General features: G+C 36.7%; 3 protein-coding genes and 1 long non-coding RNA gene across 5 annotated transcripts; 2 read left to right on the forward strand and 2 right to left on the reverse strand.

Annotated features, from left to right (window-relative positions):
- Positions 1 to 489: 489 nt before the first annotated feature.
- LOC138903529 (uncharacterized) lies at positions 490 to 2,141 on the reverse strand. The gene is made up of 3 exons (XM_070191818.1): positions 1,836 to 2,141; positions 1,526 to 1,725; positions 490 to 859 (listed from the first exon to the last, which is right to left on the reverse strand). Exons 1-3 carry the CDS (start codon positions 2,139 to 2,141, stop codon positions 490 to 492), a joined length of 876 nt encoding a protein of 291 aa, XP_070047919.1.
- Positions 2,142 to 12,561: 10,420 nt separating this feature from the next.
- Positions 12,562 to 18,032, forward strand: LOC104110434 (ankyrin repeat domain-containing protein 2B-like). Its single transcript, XM_009619934.4, has 9 exons — positions 12,562 to 12,758; positions 13,034 to 13,064; positions 14,081 to 14,232; positions 14,690 to 14,902; positions 14,993 to 15,141; positions 16,118 to 16,283; positions 16,622 to 16,714; positions 17,449 to 17,588; positions 17,703 to 18,032. Exons 1-9 carry the CDS (start codon positions 12,750 to 12,752, stop codon positions 17,800 to 17,802), a joined length of 1,053 nt encoding a protein of 350 aa, XP_009618229.1. The 5' UTR covers positions 12,562 to 12,749; the 3' UTR covers positions 17,803 to 18,032.
- A 1,021-nt stretch (positions 18,033 to 19,053) lies between these two features.
- On the forward strand, positions 19,054 to 24,149 carry LOC104110433 (uncharacterized protein At1g10890). Of its 2 annotated transcripts, XM_009619931.4 has the most exons (5): positions 19,054 to 19,331; positions 19,656 to 19,845; positions 20,999 to 21,211; positions 23,045 to 23,264; positions 23,644 to 24,149. In XM_009619931.4, the coding sequence occupies exons 2-5, from the start codon at positions 19,694 to 19,696 to the stop codon at positions 23,908 to 23,910; spliced, it is 852 nt and encodes a 283-aa protein (XP_009618226.1). In that variant the 5' UTR covers positions 19,054 to 19,331; positions 19,656 to 19,693; the 3' UTR covers positions 23,911 to 24,149. The 2 variants fall into 2 exon arrangements, with proteins under 2 accessions (XP_009618226.1, XP_009618227.1); XM_009619932.4 differs by lacking the exons at positions 19,054 to 19,331; positions 19,656 to 19,845 and adding an exon at positions 20,694 to 20,879.
- Positions 22,009 to 22,386, reverse strand: LOC117280105 (uncharacterized). The gene is made up of 2 exons (XR_004510563.2): positions 22,253 to 22,386; positions 22,009 to 22,221 (listed from the first exon to the last, which is right to left on the reverse strand). It is a non-coding gene; the product is annotated as an uncharacterized lncRNA (long non-coding RNA).
- Positions 24,150 to 25,131: the final 982 nt, after the last annotated feature.

Genomic DNA, 25,131 nt, shown 5'->3' on the forward strand with positions numbered 1-25,131 from the left:
TCACAAACTTTGTCTTCCTTGAACTTGATGTTAGGCAGTCCTATCACCAAGTCCTTGGAGACTAATTTGTTGAGTTGACTCAGACTTGCATGTCCAAGTCTTTTGTGCCAAAGGAGGGGATCATTGTCCAACATACTTAAGCAAGTGAGTTCATTTTCTGACAGTGTGGACAGATCTACAATATATATATTGTTCACTCTTTTTCCCTGCAAAACAATCTTGTCAGTAGTAATATTAATCATAAAGCATTTAGTAGAGGTGAATGCTACCAAGTTACCTCTATCACACAGTTGTGATACACTAATTAGACTGTATTTTAGGCTATCTATCAAATAGACATTCTCAATCGAGTAAGAGTCAGTCTTACCTACCTTACCAACCCCAATGATATCACCTTTCTTCCCATTTCCAAAAGAGACATTACCTCCTTTGAGGTCCTCAAGTAAAATGAACTGGTTCTTGCTTCCTGTCATGTGTTTTGAGCAGCCACTATCCATGTACCATATTTGGTTGCTCCCCTTTACTTGGACCTGCAAAGGGAAATCGGGGGTTAGTCTTAGGAACCCAAACTAGTTTGGGTCCTTTTCTATAAGCAAAAGGGTGAATCAAATTCTTTTTAGCCCAACCTGGCAACCTATTTTTCCCTTGAACAAACTTTTTATTCTTTTGACTAGTCTTTTCTTTTGCAATGCATTCACTTTTATAGTGACCAGTCTTACCACAGTGTGTGCAAATTTTGTTCTCAGGAAGTGTGAGATACTTGCTTTTAGGATCCCATTTAGGTGGCAGATTCTCAAAGCCAATTTCTCTTCTATTGCTATTGTAATGTTCTTGTAGCCATGACAGTGCATCGGAGGACCTGTTCCATTTACAAGTTCTGTCTAGTTCATGCTTGACCTTGCCTAGATCCTCTGTCAAAATTCTTACCTGCTCATCCTTCTTATACAACTCATATTTTAGTTTACCTACATTTTCTTCTAAAGTGAGTTGTGTGCAATCAGTTGTCTTCTTACTTGTTCCTAATTTCAGTTTTAGGTTTTCAGATCTAAGTTCTAGGACATTTGATTCAAATGCATGAACCTGGTTCTTTAGTGCAGTATTTTCACTTACAGTCTTACTTATTCTAAGTTCCAGGTTCTTACACTTTTCTTTTAAAATCACACATTCCTTAGACAGTTGTTTCTTTTCATTGTTTATATCCTCATATTCATCAATGAAATCTAGAAGTAACTCAGATAGCCTTTCTTTAGACAAAAACTTAATCTTTTATTTTAGATGAATTATACTTACTTCAGATTCCTCATCGGATTCTCCAATTGCCATAAGTGCTTGTTCATCTTCATCTTCATCATCTGAGTCCTCATCTGAGCTTTCTCCCCAAGAAGCAACCATAGCCTTTGTTGATCCTTTGTTCTTCTTGGGATGAATATGTTCCTTCTTTCTGTTTCTTCGTTCAACTCTTTCCTTCTTCCATTCAATTTCCCATTGAGGGCAATTTTTGATGTGGTGATCAGTCTTCCCACACTTGTAGCAGCCCTCATTGGTCTGTTTTTCAGGAACCCTTGGTTTGTTGTAGCCTCCACTTCTTGAAGAAACCTTTCCTCTCATTAGATACTTCTTGAAGTCCTTTGTGATCATAGCCATTTCATCATCTTCTAGATCAGAGTGATTCTGAGTGCCAGGCTCCTTTCCATCTTGGATACATCTATCTTCATGGTTTGCCTTCTAAGTTCATAAGTAGTGAGATTTCCAATTAGCTCATCCAACCTAAGAGTGGCAATGTTCTTTGATTCCTGAATGGTAGTGATTTTGCTCTCCCAAGTAACTGGCAGAACCCTTGTCAGAATCTTCTCAACTCTGTCTTCTTCAGAAATAATCCTTCTAATACACTTAAGTTTATTTGTAAGTGTAGTGAACCATGTATATATCTCTTGGATGGTTTCCCCTTCCTTCATGGTGAAATTCTCATATTGAGAATACAGTAGTGCTCCTCTAGACCTCTTCACTTGAGGTGTTCCTTCATGGGCCACTTGCAAAGTATCCCAGATTTCCTTAGTAGTGGTACAACTTTGGATTCTACTGTACTCATCTGGACCGAGTCCATAAACAAGCCATTTTTGGCTTTGGCATTCTTCTCCCATTTCCTCAAGTCGTTAGCAGTGCAGTCAGCTCTTATTTTTGGCACCTCTTCTCCTTCGGCATTTATCTTCATGGTTGCCAGTGGATCATCTGTGACAATATCTCATAGCTCATAGCCTTCTCCTATGATGTGATCTCTCATCCTGTATTTTCCACCAAGAGTAATACTGGCCGTTGAAGAGTGGTGGCCTAGTAGTGGATTGCCCTTCCCAGTTTCCAGGTGGTGCACTCATCTTGATCTTCTCCTAAGATGTTAGCCTCTTCAAGGATAACCTGCTCTGATACCAATTGATGTTTTAACTTCAATACCACACAAGAAGGGAGGTGATTTGTGTGGTGTCCAATTTTTCGCGTGCACAGATTATAGAAGGACCTGGTTCTTCTATGTAGTTCCTTATACTACTATTACAGAATAATAAATGTAAAAATTAAAGAACACAAGTATTTTATGTGGAAAATACTTGGCTCAAAAGGTGAAAAAAATACGACCTACTTCCCAGTAGCATTTTTCCAAACTCTCCACTAAATCACTGAGCCAAAAACTGTATTTACAAAATACTTTTGTAAACCTAAGATTAACTCTAATCCCGTTATGGCACAAACATCTAACTGTTGCAACAACTTCAAGTTAACTCTAACTTGAATACTCTGAGTACCTATTACAATTACCAATATATAAAGCTGAAAGGTATAATATGAAAATACCTACTACAATTGAACTAGAATAAAAGACAGACACTTGGAACCGGTTCTTCTATCTTGTTCATGTAGCTTCAGGTTCGCACACTTGAATCACACACGAACTGCTTGCAAAATGCCTTGCTATTTTGCTCTCAATTCACGTTTAACTTCTGTTTTTGTACATCACCTGTAGAGTGAGAACATCTTGCGATTTATAGAGTTAGTAGAGTAGAAAATAACTAGAGTTCTAATGCTACTCTTCCTTTTTGGAAGAGTTCTAGTTAATCTCAACTCCTAACTCCTTTCTTATCTTGGATAATGTTCTCGTTGAGTAAGGAGACCTTTTTCTTATCAATTATGCAATCTTTTCGATCAGGGGATATCTATTATTATGCCAGATTTCGTTTATTTCCTGCATGTGCATCTCACGTGCTTTGAATCTGCCCGTGTCTATGCCTACCAGTGATGGATCTGGTTCATCCCTGAGTTCTTTTGTAAATCTTAAAATCTTTACTTGGGCCAACAAATACAAAAGGAAAACAACAAAAGAAAACAAAACAAAAAGGCTAAACTACGTCGCCACCGGAACTCGGGGGAAGAGAGGCATCTATGCCCCCGGGAGAAGTAGGCGGATCTGTCACCAGCGCAGGATCTTGGCCTTCATCGTTGTTCTTTTCAAGTTCCTCCTCAATTCTTGAGAACTCGGAACCAACACTGGGAGAGTTAGTTGCATCAGGCTAATCCGCGAGGCATTCTCGAGCAGTTATCTCCAGCGTTCGGGCCTTGGCGATCTCATTTTCGATATCAATAACACCTGCTTTGGCCTCTTCCAAGGTTTTCCTCCTCATATGGTACATAGAATGTGTTATTTCAATGATGAGGGAATCCCCTTGGTGCTAAAATTTTGCTTTAAGCCTATCAACCTCGGTCAAAAGGCCATCCCTCTAAGATCTCATGGCATTGAGGCTAAGGTCGAGATCATGGATTGTAGTTATGTGAACCTTATTTTCTTCTATGATCTTCTTATACCTATCTTCTATCCAGGCCCGCTTCTCCTCGGCAGCAGCAACCTCTTCAGCTTTGGAGTTCAAAGCTGCCTCCAAATTATTTGCTCATTCAATGGAGGTAGACTCGCACTCGCTAGCAGCAAGAGCAACATCTTGAAATTCAGCCCACCTGCCTTTGCATCCTAAAGTTGTGCATGAAGCTGAGTGGCTTCTTGAATATGAGCCATCACATCTGCCTCATTCTGTTGCAACCATACCTCGAGCTCTAGCTCCGGGAGGCGAGCGGCAAGTTGATTCTTCTCGGCTAACATTTGATCCCACTCGGGCATAAGTCCTTCTTTGTAGAGGATCAATCTCTGAAGGTCCGCGGAAGCGAGGAAGTTGGCCTGCGAAGCAAACACCAAAGTTAGAAACCCTGTCATAATAAGTCAAGTAGAAACAAGCAATAAAAGAACAAGTTCGGTACCGCTGCTGCATTGTGCATGGAATTATTCAACAAACACTCCTCCGAAAGAGAGTGTATTTTCTTCTTATCTTTTTCTGAAGCTAGCGAATTCAGATAGTTGGTAAGGTTCACCGGCATGAATAGCAGGTGGCACTCTTTTGAGACCGAGAGAGAGACGCTCCTCCTCCCTTGAGGATCTGTATAAGGGGGTGAATAGTTGTGCCCTAAATTCCCATAGTCAGGGTACTGGGGAGGGGGGACTTCCTCTCGGGCGTCTGCGGCCGGGGGAAGAGATGTAGCAGTTGATGGTGATGAAGTCATAGCTAGGGTAGAGGGAGATGAAGATGATGGTGTTATAGGTTGAGAAGTAGCTGCAGCAGGGGCGGTGCTGTTTGTTGGTTGCTCACCAACCGAAGGCAGAAGAAGCCCGGTATCCGGCCTCATAGGACCAAAAGCAGCAACTGGGACCTGAAAGGGAGAATCAACATTCTCCACCAAATCCATTTCTTCAAAGAGCTCGCCTTCGGTTGGGGTTTTAAGCTCTCCAGATTGAGCATTATATTGAGCTGATGAAGATCATCGTCTCCTTTGGAGGGAAGCCTCTCCATTACTAGCTTCCCTGTTATCGTTAATGACCACAATGGTTGCGGCTGGCTCGGACGCAACTTTCTTCACTTTCTTATTTTTATCCCCGGCCGAGGAAGAACGCCGCCTTTTTGGTTGCTTGTTCTCTAGCCGGGGACTCCAAGAAGAAATGCCTACATCAGAATCAGACCCGAGGGCACCCGTCCGGGTGAGAGCCTCTTACAACAACCTCGCCGCCTCTACGGGATCGACAAAAACATCATCCTCAGAGCAGAAAACAGAACCCTGCGGGAGATTTAAATCAAACAAAATGGTAGGGTTAGAAAGTTTTCTTATGAACAAAGGTGGAATGAAGGAAAGGTCAGTTTACCGTGGTTCTTGGACCTCCACCAGTATTTGGTGGCCAACTCCTTCCACCGGCGAGTCTCTGGCGTAATGATATTCAGAATCTTCTGAACCCATCGATCCAGGCATTCAACCCTTAGTAGTTTCCACCGAGTAGCTGAAATAATGAAAGAAGAAGGGTTAACAATGACATGAAACAACATTTTTTCAGAGATGGAGTTATGGCCGGGATGATATCCCTAGTAGCAATAACGATAAGCCGCTCCATCCATCCACAGTCATTGTCATCATCCATGGTGGTAAGTAAAGCATGGTGACCACGCTTGCTGAAATTTATTACTCCCTCATGAAAGATTTTGGGGGAGTAGAGATTCATCATATTTGCAGAGTGAGGGGCTCCTTCTTTTCCAAGCACAGCCGCTGCAAACTAGCCATTGTTCGCCACACAGAGGGGCCTACTTGTGCCAAGCATACTTGATACCAGTGGCAGAACTCCAAGATCATAGGGTCAAGTCCCCCGCTCAATGAGAATAGGTCCAAAGTGAAGGGGTACGTGTAAACTTATGTGAAACCCTTCTTGGTGAAGGTTACCCGTTCCACCATATCGGGAGCAATAATATTTAGGACATGGCAGTCATAGTCCTCCTTCACATCAGGAATACTAGAAGGACGAATAGAAGAAGGATATTTACCAACAACCCATGTTCGAGGGTTTGAAGTGGGGGAGCTTCTCTTCAAAATCTTTGGCAGTGTTCAGATGCTTGGGTATGATGGTACTCAACGTGGGATGATCAACATCAAAATCAACCTCTTTATCTTTGCTCTTCTTCGAGCCCCCACCAAAGAGAAGACCAGAGTTCTTGAAAATTTTAGAAGAAGCCATAATGGTAAGGAGATGGTAAAGTTTTTTGAAGAAGAACAAAGAGAGAAGAGAGTAGAAAGAAGTTAAGTACAAAGAAGTTAAGAAAGCTTATGAAGTTGTTAGAAGTTAAAGAAGAAGAATGAGGTGTATGCGTAAAGGAATAGACGGCTAAAATCGTGGCTATGATTACCTCTGCAAAAATATTGCTAAATCGTGGAGTAACACGTGTTCGGGGTATTAAATGTGAGGAGACGTGTGTCTTATCAAGTGCCAGAAACTTTTCAGAAGGGTATAAAAAATTTCCCGCCAAGAGAGGAATCTTCACCAACTTCCCGATGACACAAGGATGTGCCACCAGAAAGTAGGGGGGACTATCTGTATAGGGTGAAATTGATTTATATTAAATGCTCGAATTATTACATGACACGTAGAACCGGAGGCGAACGGAAGAGAAACGAGTGAAAATCAAGACCGAGGACAACAACTTCGGTTGGTATCAGGTAGATCCCGAAGGGAATGCAGTCTACGGAAGCGAATGTTTTGTCATCGAGTGGCATTTAATGAAGAATATTCCTCCGTATTAAATATGCAGCCGTTGCAGAGAATTTTGGCATTCATGGTATGCCGTTACATATTCATCAATGGCCCCATTACTGTAATTTAAGAGGGGCTTGATCTTTGGATCTTATTCCCTATGTATAGCTATAAATGGGAATTCAACAACCATTGTAACACACAAAATCTGTGACAAAACTTATGCTATGCATTATTCTCAAGCTAAATAAAACTTTATTTTCTGTCTAATATTATTCTTATCGTTGTCTTCGGAAGCCTTGCTTCCGGAACCAGGCTGCCTACTATTCCTTTCGATTTCAAACCTAAGTCTTATATTTTCATTTAATTTATTTATCAATTTGGGATCAAATTAGTTCACTTGTCTATAAACCACGCAACAAATTCAACTGTACCGTTTTACAGATAAACACTCCACAATATTGTTAATACTTATTCATTTTCCATGCATGTAGATCGTTAAACTCATAGAGAGACTCGTAACCAAGTCGCTTCTCCGTTCAATTAGTGGGTTAAACTTATAAAACTCGTTGGAAGTTGTAATGGCAACTACAATTTAATTAGGTAACTTTAATTAATTAACAGTAAAAGGGTTGGGCGTCAATGATCTCTTTGTGAAAATTGTGATAAAATTGAAACAACAAATTGGAGCAAAATAAAGCGTGGTGGGGCTCTTTCCTATTTAATCTTATCTCGAAGGGATTCTTCCTTGACCCACGACCTTTGTATATTTTCTTTATACGTATATTATATTTTATGTTTTCATTTTATGTGGTCGTATTTAACTTAATATATATATTTTAGGATTACAAAAAGATTTTTAAAACTTATAATTTATAACATGCCATTTTATAACTATAAAAAAAATGGATTCATTCGATCGAGACAAAATAAAATATTTAAAATTAAATTATTTTTTCATATAAAAAGATGTCTTTTTGACAGGTTAATAAAAAATGTCACGCAAATGAAACGGACGGAGTAGCCAAATCAATGATCAACCTTCTTATAAAGAAAGTAACTACATATCTCTTCATATAATAGAAGATCCTTACTCTAGCTAGTTGTTTACTCTATTATAGTTTGTTGGTCCCCCAATTATTCACATATTCATAGATAGAATTAAGTTATATAAACTAATACTTTAAGAAAATTTTACACTATCAAAAATAATATAACTAAGCATAATAGGTTATTGCTTTATTTTAACTAAGCATAATAACCGTTGCAATAAATACTTTTACGAAAAAACCGTTGCCACGGAGGTATCATTTACAACGGTTGTCAGAACCGTTACAATATGTATCCCTGTGGCAACGGTTCTTACACTAATGCAAGGGTTTAACAGAAAAGTGTCACAATAGCACCAAATTGTATCGTAATAACTGTTGCAATTGAATCTATCGCAACGGTTATTTTACTGTTGCAAAAAGGTGTTGCCATAGGCCCAGTTTCTAGTAGTCTAGTTATCAAAATTTGCTATGAAGAATTACCTTGCACCTTGTATTTAACCTGATGAGTTTAAACTCATTGGAATTAGTTTGTAAGAGACGATGGAATTAGGTGACTTTGAACAAGCAACAGTCCAAAAAAGGATTCAATGCGATATATATAATTGGACCAACAGATTGGAGCAAAACATAAAGTGGTAAGGGGATCTTTACTATAATCTTGTCTACGGGCGGAGGTAGAGTATGAAATACGGGTTCTGATGAATCTAATAATTTTTGCTTAAACTCTATATTTGTATTAGAAAAAGAAAAAAAAAATATAGAAGGATAAAAGTTATTCGAATTTGAGATGAAAAATAAAGTAATAGCAAGAATTTTGCTAAAATAATATAATTTAATATGCTCAAACAAGACATATCACAGCGTTATATGTTGAGTATTCTTTAATATTGACCATAAAACAAAATACAAGTGACAAAATCAAGATATTGGGTTATTACAGTATAGAAAAAGAAAACATGTTATTCACTATGAGATTTGAAAAATGGTTTCATGTCCTGCTTCTTAATTAATATCTAATAGTTATTGTAATTTCTATATAGAAGATTTAATTTTAAAGTTATTTGCACATAATTTAAATAACCCAAATTAGAATTAGACATAAATCATGTCTGTGCGTGCGCGAGTATTAATACTAATATTCATTAAAAATAGCGAACTTAGTGACTAAGGGGAACTAAAAATTTAATGCAATTTCAGAACCCATAAAACTTCACGCACTCCCTCTCTTGAACAAAAGGGGTTCTACCTTGCATCCTAAGACCTTTATATATACTTTCCTTCTCATAATAGATCCTTCATCATATAAAGAAATAACAAACTACATCGATCTCTTCAACATCTCATAAAAATGGAAGATCTTTACTCCTTAGTCCATTACTGGCTAGTTGGTCACCCAATTATCAGCCAATTTGAGTTTAAGCATGGCCAAACTTTTGGTGCCACCTTGTTATTTCCCATAGTGTCAATGTTCATGTACTTGTCTTTCACTATATTATCTCTCCGTTTCCCATTATTCCTTCCCATGATTTCCGCCGCCACCCTCCGCCGTATCACCGCCACCCACAGCCTCATCCTCTGTACCCTCTCGCTTCTCATAGTCGTGGGTTGCAGCTTCTCCGTGGTCCACCAAGTGGCGGCCCACGATTGGACTTGGGTCGTCTGCTATAACAGATTAAATAATTACACTAATATCATTCCCCGAGGATCGGTTTTCTTTTGGGCTTACGTATTCTACCTTTCCAAGATTCTTGAATTTATAGACACCCTTTTAATAATCCTTAGTAGCTCAAGATCTAGACGGCTCTCGTTCCTTCACGTGTACCACCATGCAATGGTGCCACTTTTGTGTTACATGACTCTAAAAAATAGCCAGTCGATGTTGCATATCGGGGTGATCACTAATGCTTCTGTTCACGTACTAATGTACGCTTATTATTTCCTATCTGCTATAGGAAAAAGGCCGTGGTGGAAAAAACTGGTCACTGACGTTCAAATTGTGCAGTTCATGTTTTGCTTTGTGTGTTTGGGTGCAGTGATATACTATCACTTGACTAGTGAGTTTGGGTGCTCTGGAATTGGTGTCTGGTTCTTCACTATCAGTTTTAATGTTTCACTTTTAGCACTTTTTCTCAACTTTCATTTCAAGACGTATGCCAATAACGTCAAGAAAAACCGTGAGGATAAGCTGGATAAACAAACATAATACTATTGTATTGTTTTACTTTTATATGCCTTGGAAGTATATCCACATGTATTCATAAATAAGAATCGACGATTTACTGGAGTGATATTTAAGGAGGTTATTTAATTTAATGTTAGATTGAACTTTCTTATGATTTCATAAAGGTTTAAATGCTTAGTTGCTTTTATATATTTTCTAACTAGTTATTGGATATTGTGTGTTGCATGTCTGCTCTATATCATATTTGAGATGAGAAATTTTGATATTTATAAATATAAAATAGTGACAGCATACATATTTTGAAAATAAAAGCTTGAGTCATTTCCACTTACCCCCGAAAACATTCGTTTGAGTCGTTTTTATATTAAAGTGATATTTGTTAGAGTCAGGATAATAGATGACGCAGCCAAATAAAAAAGAAAAATTAAATGATTCATTTTCCAGTCTAATTTAAACATTTCCCCTAACCCGGCCTTCTTTTAATTATTTGTTTGATCATCTTTTACCACCTTAACAAAACAACAAGTGGAAGCTTCCAACATTCCAAATAAATAAAGTTATATATTATTCTATCCTAATACGTAAATGCTTATTTAACATAGCAGTTTCAGTACTTAAAAATATTTTTCAACACTTCAAGCTTATCAGCTATTTACCATCGGCTAACACAAACGGGCTCATAATCTACAACTTAATTATTCTATTAGTTATCAGTAAACATAGATTATATTTTTAAGGGTTTGGATAAAATGAAGAAATTATCCTACCACCAAAATTAATTTCATGACTGGACTTGAAATAAGGAAATTGAAAAAGATAGAAAACTAATCAAGAATATATATCATCCGACTCTAGCAGCAGGTGGCTGCCGTCATCAGAGAGATCTTCAAAATTGACCTATGACGTAAACATCGCACACTAGGACAAAAAATTTACTTTGGAATAGAAAACTCATGTAAATCATAAGGAACTATGGTTTCACCAAAATATGGTTTATGAGTAACTAGTAAGGGGTTTTGATGCATGGATAAATGAAGTCATGTACCGGATAAATTACGTACAAAAGACCCTTATGGTCCGATTTTTTTTTGGGTCTCGCGCATAGCAGGAGTTTAGTGCACCGAACTATTTTTTTTGCCGGACAAATTAACTTTTTCTATCCAAATAATAAATTGGTTAAGATGACCATTGCTGCATGTTTTCCGTTATAAACTTAGGATACTTTACATGCTTCAAATGCACATCTAAAAAACTGAATAAAATACATGACTTTTAGTAACTATATATCTACCTAGACAAACAAGAAACTCAAATAAAAACGTTGTCATCTGGTGGTAGTGGTGCAAATATTCTTCTGAAATAACGAGATTCTTATTCTTAAGAAACTATGCTTGGTAAAGGAACAAGAAATTCATATGTATTAATTAATAATTATCACAGTAAATATAATGCATCATTAGAGCTTCGTGGCTGTCAAAAATCCATAGAAGGTCTAATCAAAGGAAAGCATCATCTGCTTGCAAACTTAACATTAAACTTAATTACCGCAAATGATCATGACCTTGTGAAGCTTCTTGTGTGTTTCGAAATTAACTAGTTGTAGTAGTGTTTTCGATATATAAAATGGGGATATATATACACACACGACATCATCCTACAAATTACCACATAACATTTAAAGTTACCATAGCATGTCTAAGTGTTGATTCTAATATATATAGAGAGAGAGTAGCTAGAGAATATTTATAAGAGGTATTTAGAGTTGCTTTAGTTTTTGTTACACCATCTGACCTATTCGCCAATATGTCGTATTTAGACAAGAAATAATTTATTAAAATAAGTCACACGTGCATGTTTTTTTCGATATTTATTAAAAAGACATGTAAGTTTATATTCTGATTTTTTGTGTTATAATCAATATCATAACGATTAATTTATGGTGAAAAGAGTTCAAAAATCTACGCAATATTTTGGGTAACAGCCATCTCTATTAAATTCTACGCTACGGATATGAAGATAATACCGAATCAAATATAGAAGCTAGAACCGCAATAAATTAGAAGCTAGAACCAATTTAGACTAAAGAAATCCTAAATTAACTCTGAGAACCATTTAATTGTAACCATGATCTAATAGTATCCTCAAGAGAGATGCTTCCTGTTGCAAATACAAGGGCAAGTCAAAAGGCAATAATTGGATTTTTACCATTAATCTCTCACAACACAATCGCTAATTAAACTCAAATTAAAGAAAGTAATAAAATGCATAAATGCATAAAAACTCATAAAATGCATTAACGTAAAGTAAAGAGACTACTTTAATTTGTCATCAAATCCAATTCATAGACAGGGAGCATCCTTTTTCGGGGGAAGTATACCACCAACCATTATTTGGGCTGTTATTTAGGAATTAGCTAATACTTATTTCATCCTGAAAATTTCAACTAAAGATCTTAATTTCAGGATAAATTTAAAATATTTGTATCCTAAAAATTTGTACTGGAAAACTGAATTCAGAATATATTGGCTAATTCCTAAATAGCAGCTCTTTAGAGTGGCTACTTGGTGTCGTTCCTACTCTGTTTTCTCTTTAAGAACAATAGATAATTGGGCCTAATATCCAAGGCCCAATAAGTCAATGGACTGTCACTATGCAATGAGAAGGCGAAAGCCCAGGGAATCGAGAATCTGAAGAAAGCATATCGGTGCCATTCGTTTCAAGATTAAGGTGGCCCACTGAACAAATCATAGGAAAATTAGAGAGGAAAAAAAAAAGTGTGTCCATCTGTCATTTTATCATTATCTCTGCGTCATTTTCTCTCACAAAAACCCTTTGGCTACTGCTTTGATTTCGTGTACCCCCAAATCTCCTCCTATCTTTCAACTTTACTCTTACCCCAACACAACTCTTTGTAGTCATGTCTGAGGTGCATCACTGTGTACACTTCAATTTCATAGTTTACTGATTAATAATTTGATTCAAATCCAATCATTTCTTGTATCGTCAATTTGCAATTTTATTAGAGATTGGATTTTTTTAAATTGGGGTTTTGAGATTTTTTTTGTGGGTGTGTGGGGATTGTTTTTGCTTTGGTAAATATTTCTAGTATTTGATTTCTGTTCCTTATATTTCAAGTTTTTGCTTTTTTTTTTTTTTTTTTTTTTGGTTCAAGCACTTATTTATCTGTTCAATTTTTTTCAGGGAGAGAAAGTTTTGCCTACTGCATCAGCAGGTATATTTCGTCACTATTATGGCTGCTTCATGTTTATATTGAATTTTTAATGTGCATATTTGTATGTGGGCTTTAGTATCTGTATGTGGGTTTTACCGTTTTAGTATATGTATGAACCTAACACAAAACAGGGATTCTTGAATGATGATATTCCAAGAGGAAAATTGTTGAGATTATGAGCAAGAGTGGTGAAATGGGATGAAGTATGTGGCTGAAAGTAGGATGTTGATATTTGCATAAGCTATATTACTTATTTAATCGAATTTTACTTAATGTATGGTGAATGAAGAATTAGTTATGTGAAAAGCTAGGGTGTATTTGGATGTTGTAGAATTCAAGCTAAAAACGTGCTAGTGATGATTGATTAAAAAAGCACTTAGATGCAGGCGCGGAAATATAGTGATGCTTATACCAAAGGTTCTGGAAGTACTATAAAGTTTTAGTTCAAAAGCCATATTTTCAAGATATATGGGACATCGAACCCATTAAGCAACCTCCAATAATGTTACCTTCTTAATTGGTGCATATGACTTATCCAAGAAACTTGAGTACGGCCATATATTATTCATGCATGCAATAAGCCACCCCTCAGTCCCAAACTGGTTGGGGTTGACTATATGAATTCTCTATGAAACTAAATTTATGGACGTGTGCACTTTCATATATCTGTTGGTCAGGAATCAGGATGGCCGGTCATAATACATGTTTGAATGTTTTGATCTTGCTAAAATTTGATATCATCCTTTGCCTGCTTACTGTCATTGTTTTGGCACAGTTTTTGTCTAGATTTCTGCATCTTATATTTTCTCATGACTTGGAAGTATTACGTTACTGGTATTCTGAGCTTTACAGCTTGTTGTATCTCTTACCAAAGATGAAACTCTATGGCATAACCGATAATGAGTGCTCTACAAAATTGTCTTGATTGTGTATTCTTTTGTTTGAAAGAGAAATTGCAAAGTGGAAGACACAGTTTTAAGTTGCTGAAGAAAGTTCAATTTTTTTTCGTTTTTCAGATGAGAAGTCTGGGGCATCTGAGAATAAAAAATCTTCTGAGTCTTCCTCCACAGAAGCACCATCAGGAGAGGCGAGAACAACCTCTACGGCTGCGGCTGGAGCTGGGCTTCAAAATCCTTTTGATTTCTCAGCCATGTCTGGACTACTTAATGTACATACATGTTACTATGTAGAATAGAAGTTTTGCTGTTTTCCAGGCTTCCAGTTGATAAACTTTTTTTCATACTAATATTTATTTGTGTCCTGGACTTCTAGTTGACTATTTCTTTTCACATTGACAAATCTTCTCCAACATACGATGTTAATTACTTACCTTTGACTAATAGGATAGTAATTGATCAAAGGAGGAGTTATTAGGTAGACTAAAAAGTAATTACATATTTAAATCTCTTTTTGGTTGAATACATGGTGCTTGAGACACGAAACTGTGGAGGATTCGCAAACTACTTTGACAGAAAACAAAGCCCTAACACTTGGTGAAAACCAATTTTATTGTAATTTTGCTGCTTTGCTTTTGTCATTTCTTTGTTGATTGATAAACTTTGAGTTATTTGTATACTGTATTTTGGTTTATTCTGCATAATTCTTTTATGCTGTGGCTGATGTAGGACCCAAGTATCAAAGAACTAGCGGAGCAGATAGCGAAAGATCCTGCATTTAATCAGATGGCGGAGCAGCTTCAGAAGACCTTTCAAGGTGCTGCAGTCGAAGAGAGCGTCCCCAACTTTGATAGCCAACAATACTATTCCACAATGCAACAGGTTATGCAAAATCCTCAATTTATGACAATGGCTGAGCGGCTTGGTAATGCGTTGATGCAGGTAAATGTTGTATGAGCCCTGGATTTCTTGATGAGAAATGATTCTTCTTTGAGTGATAGGCACATGATTTCTTTACTCTTTAAACTTCAGGATCCATCCATGTCTGGCATGCTTGAGAGTTTGTCAAACCCTGCTCAGAAGGAGCAAATTGAAGAACGAATGGCACGCATCAAAGAAGACCCATCGCTGAAACCGATTTTGGAAGAGATAGAGAGCGGGGGACCAGCTGCAATGATGAGGTCTTATCTCCTATTTGTTATGATTTAGGTTGCATTAACTATTCTCTCCTCATTTCTGGTCAGACCAGAATTTAGTGATATCCTGTACTTTGTTGAACACTTCACCAGCTAATTTAAAGGCATCTATCCACATCCCAACCTTTGATGTTGCAGAACGTATGCAGATTCCTTTTCACTATTTCCCATCTAAAATGAACAGACCGCCACGAATACTAATTTTGTGGGAGACCTTTTCTTCTGCAAGCTTAAGTAATAAAAATGAACATGTCATATTTTGACTTCCTAAGCTTCAGGATATGTATGTGTGTTGGGTGTGAGACATCTGGTTAGTAGATAGGACATTGCTTCCTGATATTCACAAATAAAGAATTCTTAGAAATCAAGTTTGCTCTGTGGCTAGATCTTCCATTCTTGGTTTAAGTATCATTTGTGACTGGAATCAAGAGGAGAATCCTTCTTCATAAAAGAATCTCCTTTCAATTTGGTCTACTGCAGCAGCAGACAGAGGAAAAAGTTTGCAGTTAGTCCTATTGAAGAGAGTTTCAGATGGAACGTCACTGAGCACTGAGCACATAACAGTTTATTTTGGGTTCCATCAGTTTGTTTTAGCGTCTCCTGGCTGCCCTTATAGTGTTAATATCTCAAATTGTTATATGTTTTTATGTTCTATCCTGTGCTTTTATAGCATTTTGGCTTTATGACGCTTACAGCATGCTATATGCACTATAAGCACTTTCCTTTGTTTGCAAGTTTACTGTAATACTCATTTCATCAAAAATGTTTTATGTAATACTCTACCTTTTGACTAGTAGATCACATATAACTATAGCTTTGCTGAATTTTATGTTCTGCACTTTGGTCCTTGATCTTTACTATCTGTTGTCGTTTTTTCTTTTAATGTTATGTTCAATCCTTCTTGGGCGTATTTTGTCCTTTTTTGGGGCATAATTCAAATGTTTTCCCTTTCCTTTCTCAGGTATTGGAATGATCAAGAAACACTGAAGAAAATTGGTGAAGCAATGGGTTTTGCTGCTGGGGGAGAGGGTGCTACCTCTTCCGCAATACCTGGGACAGATGAAACCGAAGAGGCTAATGAAGATGAATCTGTTGTTCACCAGTGTGCTAGTGTTGGTGATGCAGAGGTGACTTTTTAATTCAACTTCTTTTTACTTTGAGGATTAAATGTAGGGATGTCATGTTTCACTGTGCAATTTTGTTCAGAAACCTTTTTCTTGTTCAAAAGTTCCTTCCCCTTTTTGTCTGAAATTACCCCGCTGCCAACTATGTGCGCGTGTACTGTGTGATCCCTGTGATATAACATTGTTTGTACTTTTTCAGCATGAACAATCCTATTCATTTGTATTCTGTGTAAATATGTCTATTTTTCCTTTTTTTTTTCAAGTCGAATTGTTTCTATGATCTCATTAGAGACTTTGGTATCGTCCATCTAAATATATAATTGCTTGTATTTGAATTTTAGGGCTTGAAGGCTGCACTAACTGCTGGTGCTGATAAAGACGAAGAAGACTCAGAAGGAAGGACGGCATTGCATTTTGCTTGTGGATATGGCGAGGTAAGAAGTTGTTCGATATGATCTTCATCTAGGACCTGTAGTATACTCATGTACACAAATATGTTCCAGTTTGCCATTTTGTATATATCCAGCATTCTAGGATATCCAATTTGGCTATCTTATTTATTTAACAAAGCTTGGAAGCTTCATTTCCGGGTGGATTAGTTCTTTCTAAAAGTACCAATTAATTATCCCTCAGAATTTTGGACTTTGGAACTTTCATTTTTGACCTTTTTTTCTTTTACTTCTGGACATTGTAACCTGAGATTGTATAGTTTTCACTTTGATTGTATAGTTTCTTTTCGGGCTTGTTTACAGTAGCAATTTAGTCTGAATCGCTGAGCAGTTTTGACAATGTTTAAAGTTGGGCTGCAATGATGTCTAGCCACACTTGATGTCATGGGTTTGGCATAGAGTTATGATATATTGTTTCTTTTCCTTTTAAAACTGTCCCGGAAAGCTCTCAGTTTGCTTCAGATTCAGAGTGCGAGGAAAGCATTATATACTATTTTGGGTTGGGGAAGGGGGGGCACAGTTACCAGTTACTAGAAATCATCAATCAGTTAAAAAGAATATGATTTTTTATTTAACATCCATCTAAATGGAAATCTCCACGTTGACGAGATAGGGGATTTAAGGTTGGCTAAGTGCTATTTTAGAGTATATTCCCATTGAAGTAAGCCAATGTTTCTCGAATATTCTTTCAGTTAAAGTAGTTTTTAATTGTATTCCAGGTGAAGTGTGCTCAGATTCTTCTGGAAGCTGGGGCAAAGGTTGATGCCTTGGACAAGAATAAGAATACTGCTCTTCACTATGCTGCTGGATATGGTAGGAAGGAGTGTGTCGCGCTGCTGCTAGAGAATGGAGCCGCTGTGTATGCCTGCTTCTCTCTGATCCTGCTGATATATTATCATCATTTTCGGCCCACTTGTCGTGTTATGCTTTGTTTTCTCATGCTGTCTACTAAATTTTCTTTTTTTTTGCGCAGAACTCTCCAAAACTTGGATGGTAAGACACCGATCGATGTGGCCAAACTCAACAACCAGCAGGAGGTCCTGAAGCTGCTCGAGAAAGATGTGTTTCTGTGAACTGGGGAGGGATGTCACAGGGTTTTATTGTCGAGCCACAGTATTTTGAGGAACTAAGGGGTCTTATTCATGGTTGATTTGCTTCTTAAGTTATCTTTGCTGGTGTATCATTTATAGTTTTGGTGTTTTTCTAAGAATTGCCTGTTCAAAAGATTCCTGTTTTTTTTTTTTTTGTATTTGTAACATCGTTATCACCAATGTTACATTAACTGTCAACTATTTTTTTCGAATTGTCTATCAAACATCCGTAGTTGGCTTTGTTTTGGTCGATGTCGGTGAAGGGCAGCCCGGTGCATTAAGCTCCTGCTATGCGCAGCGTCCGGGGAATGGCCGGATCACAAGGATCTATTGTACGTAGTCTTAGTTTGTATTTTTGCAAGAGGATGTTTTCACGGCTTGAACCCGTGACCTCCTGGTCACATGGCAACAACTTTATCAGTTACGTCAAGGCTCTCTTTCAAAATATATCCAGTCGAGAATGAAATCTGAATATTATAGAGATAAAAGATGGTGGAAATGACACTAGGTGGCCACTTTTAAGCATGATATTTAAAATATATCCACAATTTATAATGTATTTAAAGATTAGCTAATTTTGTTCGAACATTAGGACTTGGTATTCTAGAGAAAGTTCAAAATTGTGTCTTGAAGTTTGAATTTTATTTTAAATTAGCAGTTCAAAAATTCAATACACTAAATTTTGAATTTTCATATTCAGTTAATCTTTAAATACATTGTAAATTATAAATATATTTTAAATAGTGAGCTTAAAAGTGGCTATTGCTGCATTTCGCCTTGTAAAGACCAATTTGAGCCCCTGGTTTTTAATTTATTTCCCTTCGGAATCAAGATATTTGTTCACCAATTTGCTCGTGTTCAAAATTTTGGTAGCTTGAATTCGATGTTGTGTCGAGGAGCAACCAAGCATCCAAAAACGGAAAAAAAGAAAGCAGAAAGTATTCAAACGAACAATTGAAATGCTATTTGATAAAACACTAGTCGTTGTTAAACAGAATTAAAGTATTGTTGCTTGGTCAAGTAGTCAAATTAACTGCTTTATTATTGAGTATTTTGTTATCCATTAAGACAAAATCAACGAAGAAGAGAGTCATAATTCGTCTAGGTATTATACAAGTTCAATAATTTTCTTAATTTCTTTTAATTATGTTAAAAAAGAAAAGAAAAAATAAACGTTGTCGTTTTATATTTTGAGAAAGAATATTGGGTAATATTGGCATCGCTCATCTCTTTCTTTGCAAGCGACTCCATTCCTCATCTCTCTGTATTTCCCGTGGGTGCTTTTCGTACGACAAAACTAAGCAAAGCCCCTCCTTTGGTATTTCTACCTTGAAATCAATCAATCGTCTAAAAACTCAAAAGAGAAAGGAAAATAATTAGATCCAGAAAATTTCTCTGCCGTCAGTCTCTCTTCCTCCTCTCTATTCTTCACTTCATTCCACTTTTTAGGGTTTTATTCTATTTCAATCGTTATGCACCGGGGAAGATCTATCCTTTCGTTGTTGTAATAGGTAATTTTCAGCTTTCCATTTATGCGAATATTTGTTTATGCCTTGTCAACTGCAATACAACTTTTAGCATATAACTTTTGATACTTTAGTTTTTCATTTTGTCTAAGGTTATACATGTTTTTTAAATTGTTTTGGGCATGTGGGTTTTGATTCTTGTTCGTTGTTTTTTGATTGGCGTAAAGTTTTTTTTTTCTTTCTTAAATTGTTTTGGCCTCTGGGCTTGTAGTCTGTGATGCTTGTTCTTTGTATTCCATTGGTCTGAGCTTACATATGCTCTTGAAATTGTTTAGAGCATGTGGGTTTTGACGGAATTTATCATTGCAGGTGAATTGTTGTGTTTGATATAACTAGTTGAGGAAGAGATGGGTAGGGGTAGAGATAAGGATATTTCAAGGTCTAGATCGAGGTCGCCAGCACATAGGAGGAGATATTCACGGTCACCCTCGCCTGTGGCACGCAGACATAGCCGCAGAAGCCGGAGAGATAGAAGCAGATCACCTTATTCCTATAGCAGGTGATACCCATTTGCTTAATTGATATATGGATTTGACTTATATGGATTTTTCCCTTGTGTTATATCTCTGATCTTTGTGTTTTTTTGTACTTGGATTTGTTTTTTATTATTCTAATAAAGCTCACGTTTTGCTGATTCAATTACAGTTTGTTCAGGTATTGTCTACGTGTTTGATTCTTGAAAAAGTATTGGTATTTATCTACCGTTTGTTGGATCGACTTGCGCGGTTGCTCAAAAATGAATTTAGGACTTCATAGTGACAGCATTGGTCTAAGCTGTGGCAGGATTGATGATTGATCATTTTTGCTTGTATCTTAAAGACTTTAAGAGGAACTTCTAGTGATTGGTGTATTCGCATACCGCAAAGTTGTCCATCTACTATTTGGTCATGGATCAAATTCCAAATGTTAATCATTGTTTCGATAAAATGCCTTTATTCTTCATTTCATATATTCGATTCCCTTCATTGGATATCTAGCTCTGTTCCCAAGCAGGGAGATAGGGGGGTGCGGACTTGTTTCGTACTTCTGTTGCCAATATCAGCTTCATTTTTGTTCAGATTGATATTTTCTCATCAAAGTCCACTAGCCTTCTATTATATGAGTTACCAGATGTGTACGAAAACGTTATGTCCTTGTCAAATTGAACTGTTACTGCTACTAAAAGTTTTCAATACCTGTAATCACAATAGTTGATATCCTTGTGGTTGTCTTTGTATTATCTCATATCCTAATCTGGTGATGTCGCTGTTCAGTTGCAAATTTAGTCCTCGGTCAGGCGGCCATTTGGAAATTGTCTACTATTCTGAAGATGTGCATGATCCTAATGAGTAGAGTTAATAAATAGAAACCTAAATGAAATATCCGGTGCAAACTATGCTCTTCAATGAGGAATTAAAAGAAGTAATTGCTTCCCTTCATGGGAGGCAAGCAGGTCATGGGTGCCGATGAGTGTCCATTGGTTGCTCAATTGTGATATTAGCAGTTCCCTATGATAAAAGACGGAGCTCGAGTTTATTCTTTGCAATTCATGAGGTAACTGTACATGCTTTAGTATCTAACTGATTTGGAAGATGGGTTAGTATATCTGTGGGTTTCTATGTGTTCTGCTGCCTATATATATTGTTGCTTAAATGTTAATCATTGTTATACAGGAGACGAAGCCGTTCACTGTCCCCAAGGCGCCGCAAAAGTCGTTCTCCAGCCACCAGACGACATAAAAGTCGCTCTCCAAGGAACTATAGGAGACAAAGAAGTAGGAGTATATCATTGTCTCCTATTGGTAAATCACCTGCTTCAAGTATTGGATCGAAAGAGCAAAAGGATGTCAGTGAAAAAATTAGAATTGAGGAAGAGGAGAAGAAAAGGTATAGCTTTATACGTAATCTTTTCATTTTCTGCCCTTTCTATCTCTTTCTTATCTAGGAGCAAGCTATGCTTTTACTTTGAGAATCTACCCCTAGTTTTAAAGTTCTTTGATACACTTTCAACTTTGAATCATACATCTCTAGTTTCTGTACTGTTTTCCTGAAACTAATCATGAATAAATGGACAATTTGTTTTGAAATGCTGACCGGAAGGACACTGATCCTTTAGTTTTCGACAATGATCCTTAAATGCTTACAGTGTGGACATTGGATGTTTTTTCTGATTAGACCTGATGGATTGACCTTTAGACGTCTACGACTCAGAATGTCATTCAGGTCCATAATTGAAAGATTTTGTTAAGGGCCTGCTAATAAGGTAGAAGTAGGATTGGGTTGTGGAATGTATTAACTCCTGCTGTTTAAGATGAGAGGATTTTTGTTGTTATTGAAAGCTCAGCTCTAAAATAAATTGTCTTGGAGTCTTGAGTAGTAGATATTTGTGGAATGTGGTCTAATATGAATTCTTGTTGTGTTAATTGTGTATCTACTGTTTAATGTAGCAAGATAGTTTAAAGCTTTTATGCTTTACATTTATTAACTTCCCTATCCATCTAATTCACCATAAAGACAGTAACATTCCTCCTGGAGTGGAGAGTTTTCATGAATCAATATCCCCAGAAGGTGAAGATATAAAAATAAGTACTGCTTGTGGGAGCTCTTTAGCTATGCTTGCTGATCTGGGTTTCATTACACTCTTCTTCTTGCCTTTTTATATCTCATAATAGGGGGATGGCTCTAGTATTGATGAAGTTGAATCTTTCTATGTTGCAAGTGGATTGCAAATTGCTATAGTACATGTTATAAGGCAACATAAATGCAAAGAATGCAGCTGGATCACCATGAAGCAAAACCAACATACAGCAAAGAGTGCTGCATGTAATAAGTTCTGCTTTTAATTGGTTCCGCTGTTGCTAACTATTTATGACTGATAAAGAAAGAGAGAAGGCAACCTTGACATCCTTATAAAAAAAAAAAGGCAACCTTGACATCTTGATCTTTGTTCTGTTATTCTGCCTTGCTGCTGGTCTTCGCTGTCCTTTATTACATCCACAGCTGTGATTACTGCAAGGCTAAATGTGATGCTATGTGTATTTTGCTAAAACATGATATTTTCATACCTAGCCTTACAAAGTTAATAGACAGGCATAATCATGAATGTACACGGTAATAAGAAACATTTGACAAGATTTGCTTCGGTCATTCTTAGTCTAAATGGATGATAGTACATAGCTATTTGCTTCAAACCTCTTGTGGATTTCTCAGGCTTCTTTCTCTATCTGTTTCTGACTATTTAAGCTGACATGTCGACAATTTGGGTCATCTACTTGAGAAGTGGAAACTTTTCCTTTCACAATTCTACTTTTGCCGTAAGGCTTCATGAATTTGGTGATTAGCTTTGTAACTGTCACAGGTTATTTGACATTCTTCTCCACAGGCTTATTTGAAGGAAGTTACTGCTATAGTTCAACTTATTAATTTTGATGATCAATTGGGTGCCTCGTTTATCTACTGTTCACCAGTTTTGATTCTCATTTGTTTGGACAGAATTCAGGTAGAGGTATGCTATAAAGCAATAACATGTATATTTAGTACATATGTCAACATGGAGGTCAGTCTGTTGTTCCTTTAGTTATAGATTAAGGAGGAAAAAAGGGCAATAATTTGCAAAGTCAGTTTTTCCTTTATTTTATAAATCTGGGGAACATAATAAAACGAGTGTTTGCTCTCTCCATTAGTGTTTATCCATGTTTAACTTTTGTTCCTTATTCTCAGGCGTCAAGAGGAAGCAGAATTGAAATTAATAGAAGAAGAAACTGCAAAAAGAGTTGAAGAAGCAATTAAGAGAAAAGTTGATGATAGCTTGAACACGGAGGAGATCAAGCTTGAAATCCGTAGGCGATTAGAAGAAGGTAGAAAGAAACTTGTCATTGAAGTTTCTGCTCAACTTGAAATAGAGAAGAAAGCTGCTCTTATTGAGGCAAAACAAAAGGAGGCAAGTCATTTTTTGCTTAACATAGCTGGTTCCCCCCTATGTCTTAATCGCTTTCTTTATATTAGCAATAGCATGTTATGTCCCTAGATAAAAAATTGCACGACTCAGAGTAATAGTTTCAATTGCCATGTTTGTGCTTCTGAGGATATATAGATTTTCATCCTGTCATAAAAGAAAGTAGTGCGCTCACTGTGATGGTTCTCATTCCGTCCATCATTAGCTGCTATAATGGTTAGTCTGTTAATAATCCCATTATAAAAGGAAAGCAATAACCGGAAGCTACAAAGAGTGGGCGGTGCCTGCTCGGCGGCCACATTTTTTTTATTGAATTTTAACCAATATTAGCAGTGAAAACTGACGTTTTTTATTGTTCATGTAGGAACAAGCTCGAAAAGAGAAAGAAGAGTTGGAAAGAATGCTTGAAGAGAAGAGGCGAAAGGTGGAAGAAGCTCAGAGAAGAGAAGCTTTGGAGCAGCAAATGAGGGAAGAGCAGCGTTATAGGGAGCTGGAAGAGCTTCAAAGACAGAAAGAAGAGGCTATGCGAAGGAAGAAACAGGAGGAGGAGGAAGAGCGTGCAAAGCAAATGACATTGTTGGGCAAGAACAAATCCAGGCCTAAGTTGTCATTTGCATTGGGTTTGAAATGATTAATGACTTTGCCTTGTCATTTTTTATTATGGTCATGATTTTGTTGTTTCATCAAAGCATTGGTTTTTCATTAGAGGCCTGGAAACCAAGTTTTGTTGGACATTTCCTTTTTCTTTTTCTGTATTCTGGAGTACTTGCACGAGTATTTCCTTTGTTGCAGTTAGCTGATCAATGTATTGCCTTAAACTGATGTAATCTGAGGGCGTTATTTCTAGCAAGTTGTGATATTGTTCTTGTAGTTACCACCTACTGGGCTGGTTGGCTGCGCGTTGTTCAGTGTCTTTCCTTATTTACCTAAGTTTTTATAATACAGGGAATAGAAAAGGGAAAGAAAATGCGTTAAGATTTGCTGGGAGACTTTATATATAGATGTTGGTTTTTGACTGTATAAAATGCTATCTGTGCTTGATATCATGGTTGATAATCAAAAGCATAAATACAAGGCTTTTTGTTCTAACAATAGAGGTTTGGTTGATCTAAGAAGTGGGTGAAAATCACAGGAGATCAAGAAATCTTTGCAGAGATAAAAAAGGCTAATTGATGAATAAAGTTATTTGGTATTTGTTCTAGTGGAAGATTGCAAGTATTCAATAGAATAGTTGAGGTGAGTAAACTGCTCGGAACACCATGTTATTCATCGCCAAAACTGGCTTAGATTCATCGGCAAGATTGCGAGCTAGCAATAGCATGGAAAGAGTTCTTGTACAAATAGTTAAAAAATGTTATAAATAGAATTATATTTAAGGTGAATGTTTATATTTTAGAGTTTGTTGCTTTGTGGGAGTCACTTTTTCCTTATAAATAGAGTGGTTTTATTCCATATTTTTCTCTGCAATATTCTCCCTCTTCTTTTATTGACTAGTTTATACGTACGCGCATTGCGCGTGTACCCTTTTTCTAAAATAAAAAAATCGCATAAATATAATATTAAAAAGTTAAATTTTTGAGTTATAAAATAAAGATGTATGTACCAGATGATTGTTGATCCTATATAGTTAACTTAATAATGAAAAAAAAAGAAGAAGTTTTCGATCATCAGTAGATGTATTTAGATTTTTTTTTACTATTTCGTTTTCGCATACACATGGTAAGTGATTTAATAGTACTTAGATTTTTGCACTTATTTGTTCTCGTAATTTGAAAAGTATCTAGTTCCAAATTCAAATATATATTCTAATTAAAGAAAAAAGCATGCAAACCAAAAACGGGGAGTGTATTTT

Source organism: Nicotiana tomentosiformis, chromosome 1 (genome assembly GCF_000390325.3).
Source record: "Nicotiana tomentosiformis chromosome 1, ASM39032v3, whole genome shotgun sequence".
Taxonomy (NCBI): Eukaryota; Viridiplantae; Streptophyta; class Magnoliopsida; order Solanales; family Solanaceae; genus Nicotiana; species Nicotiana tomentosiformis.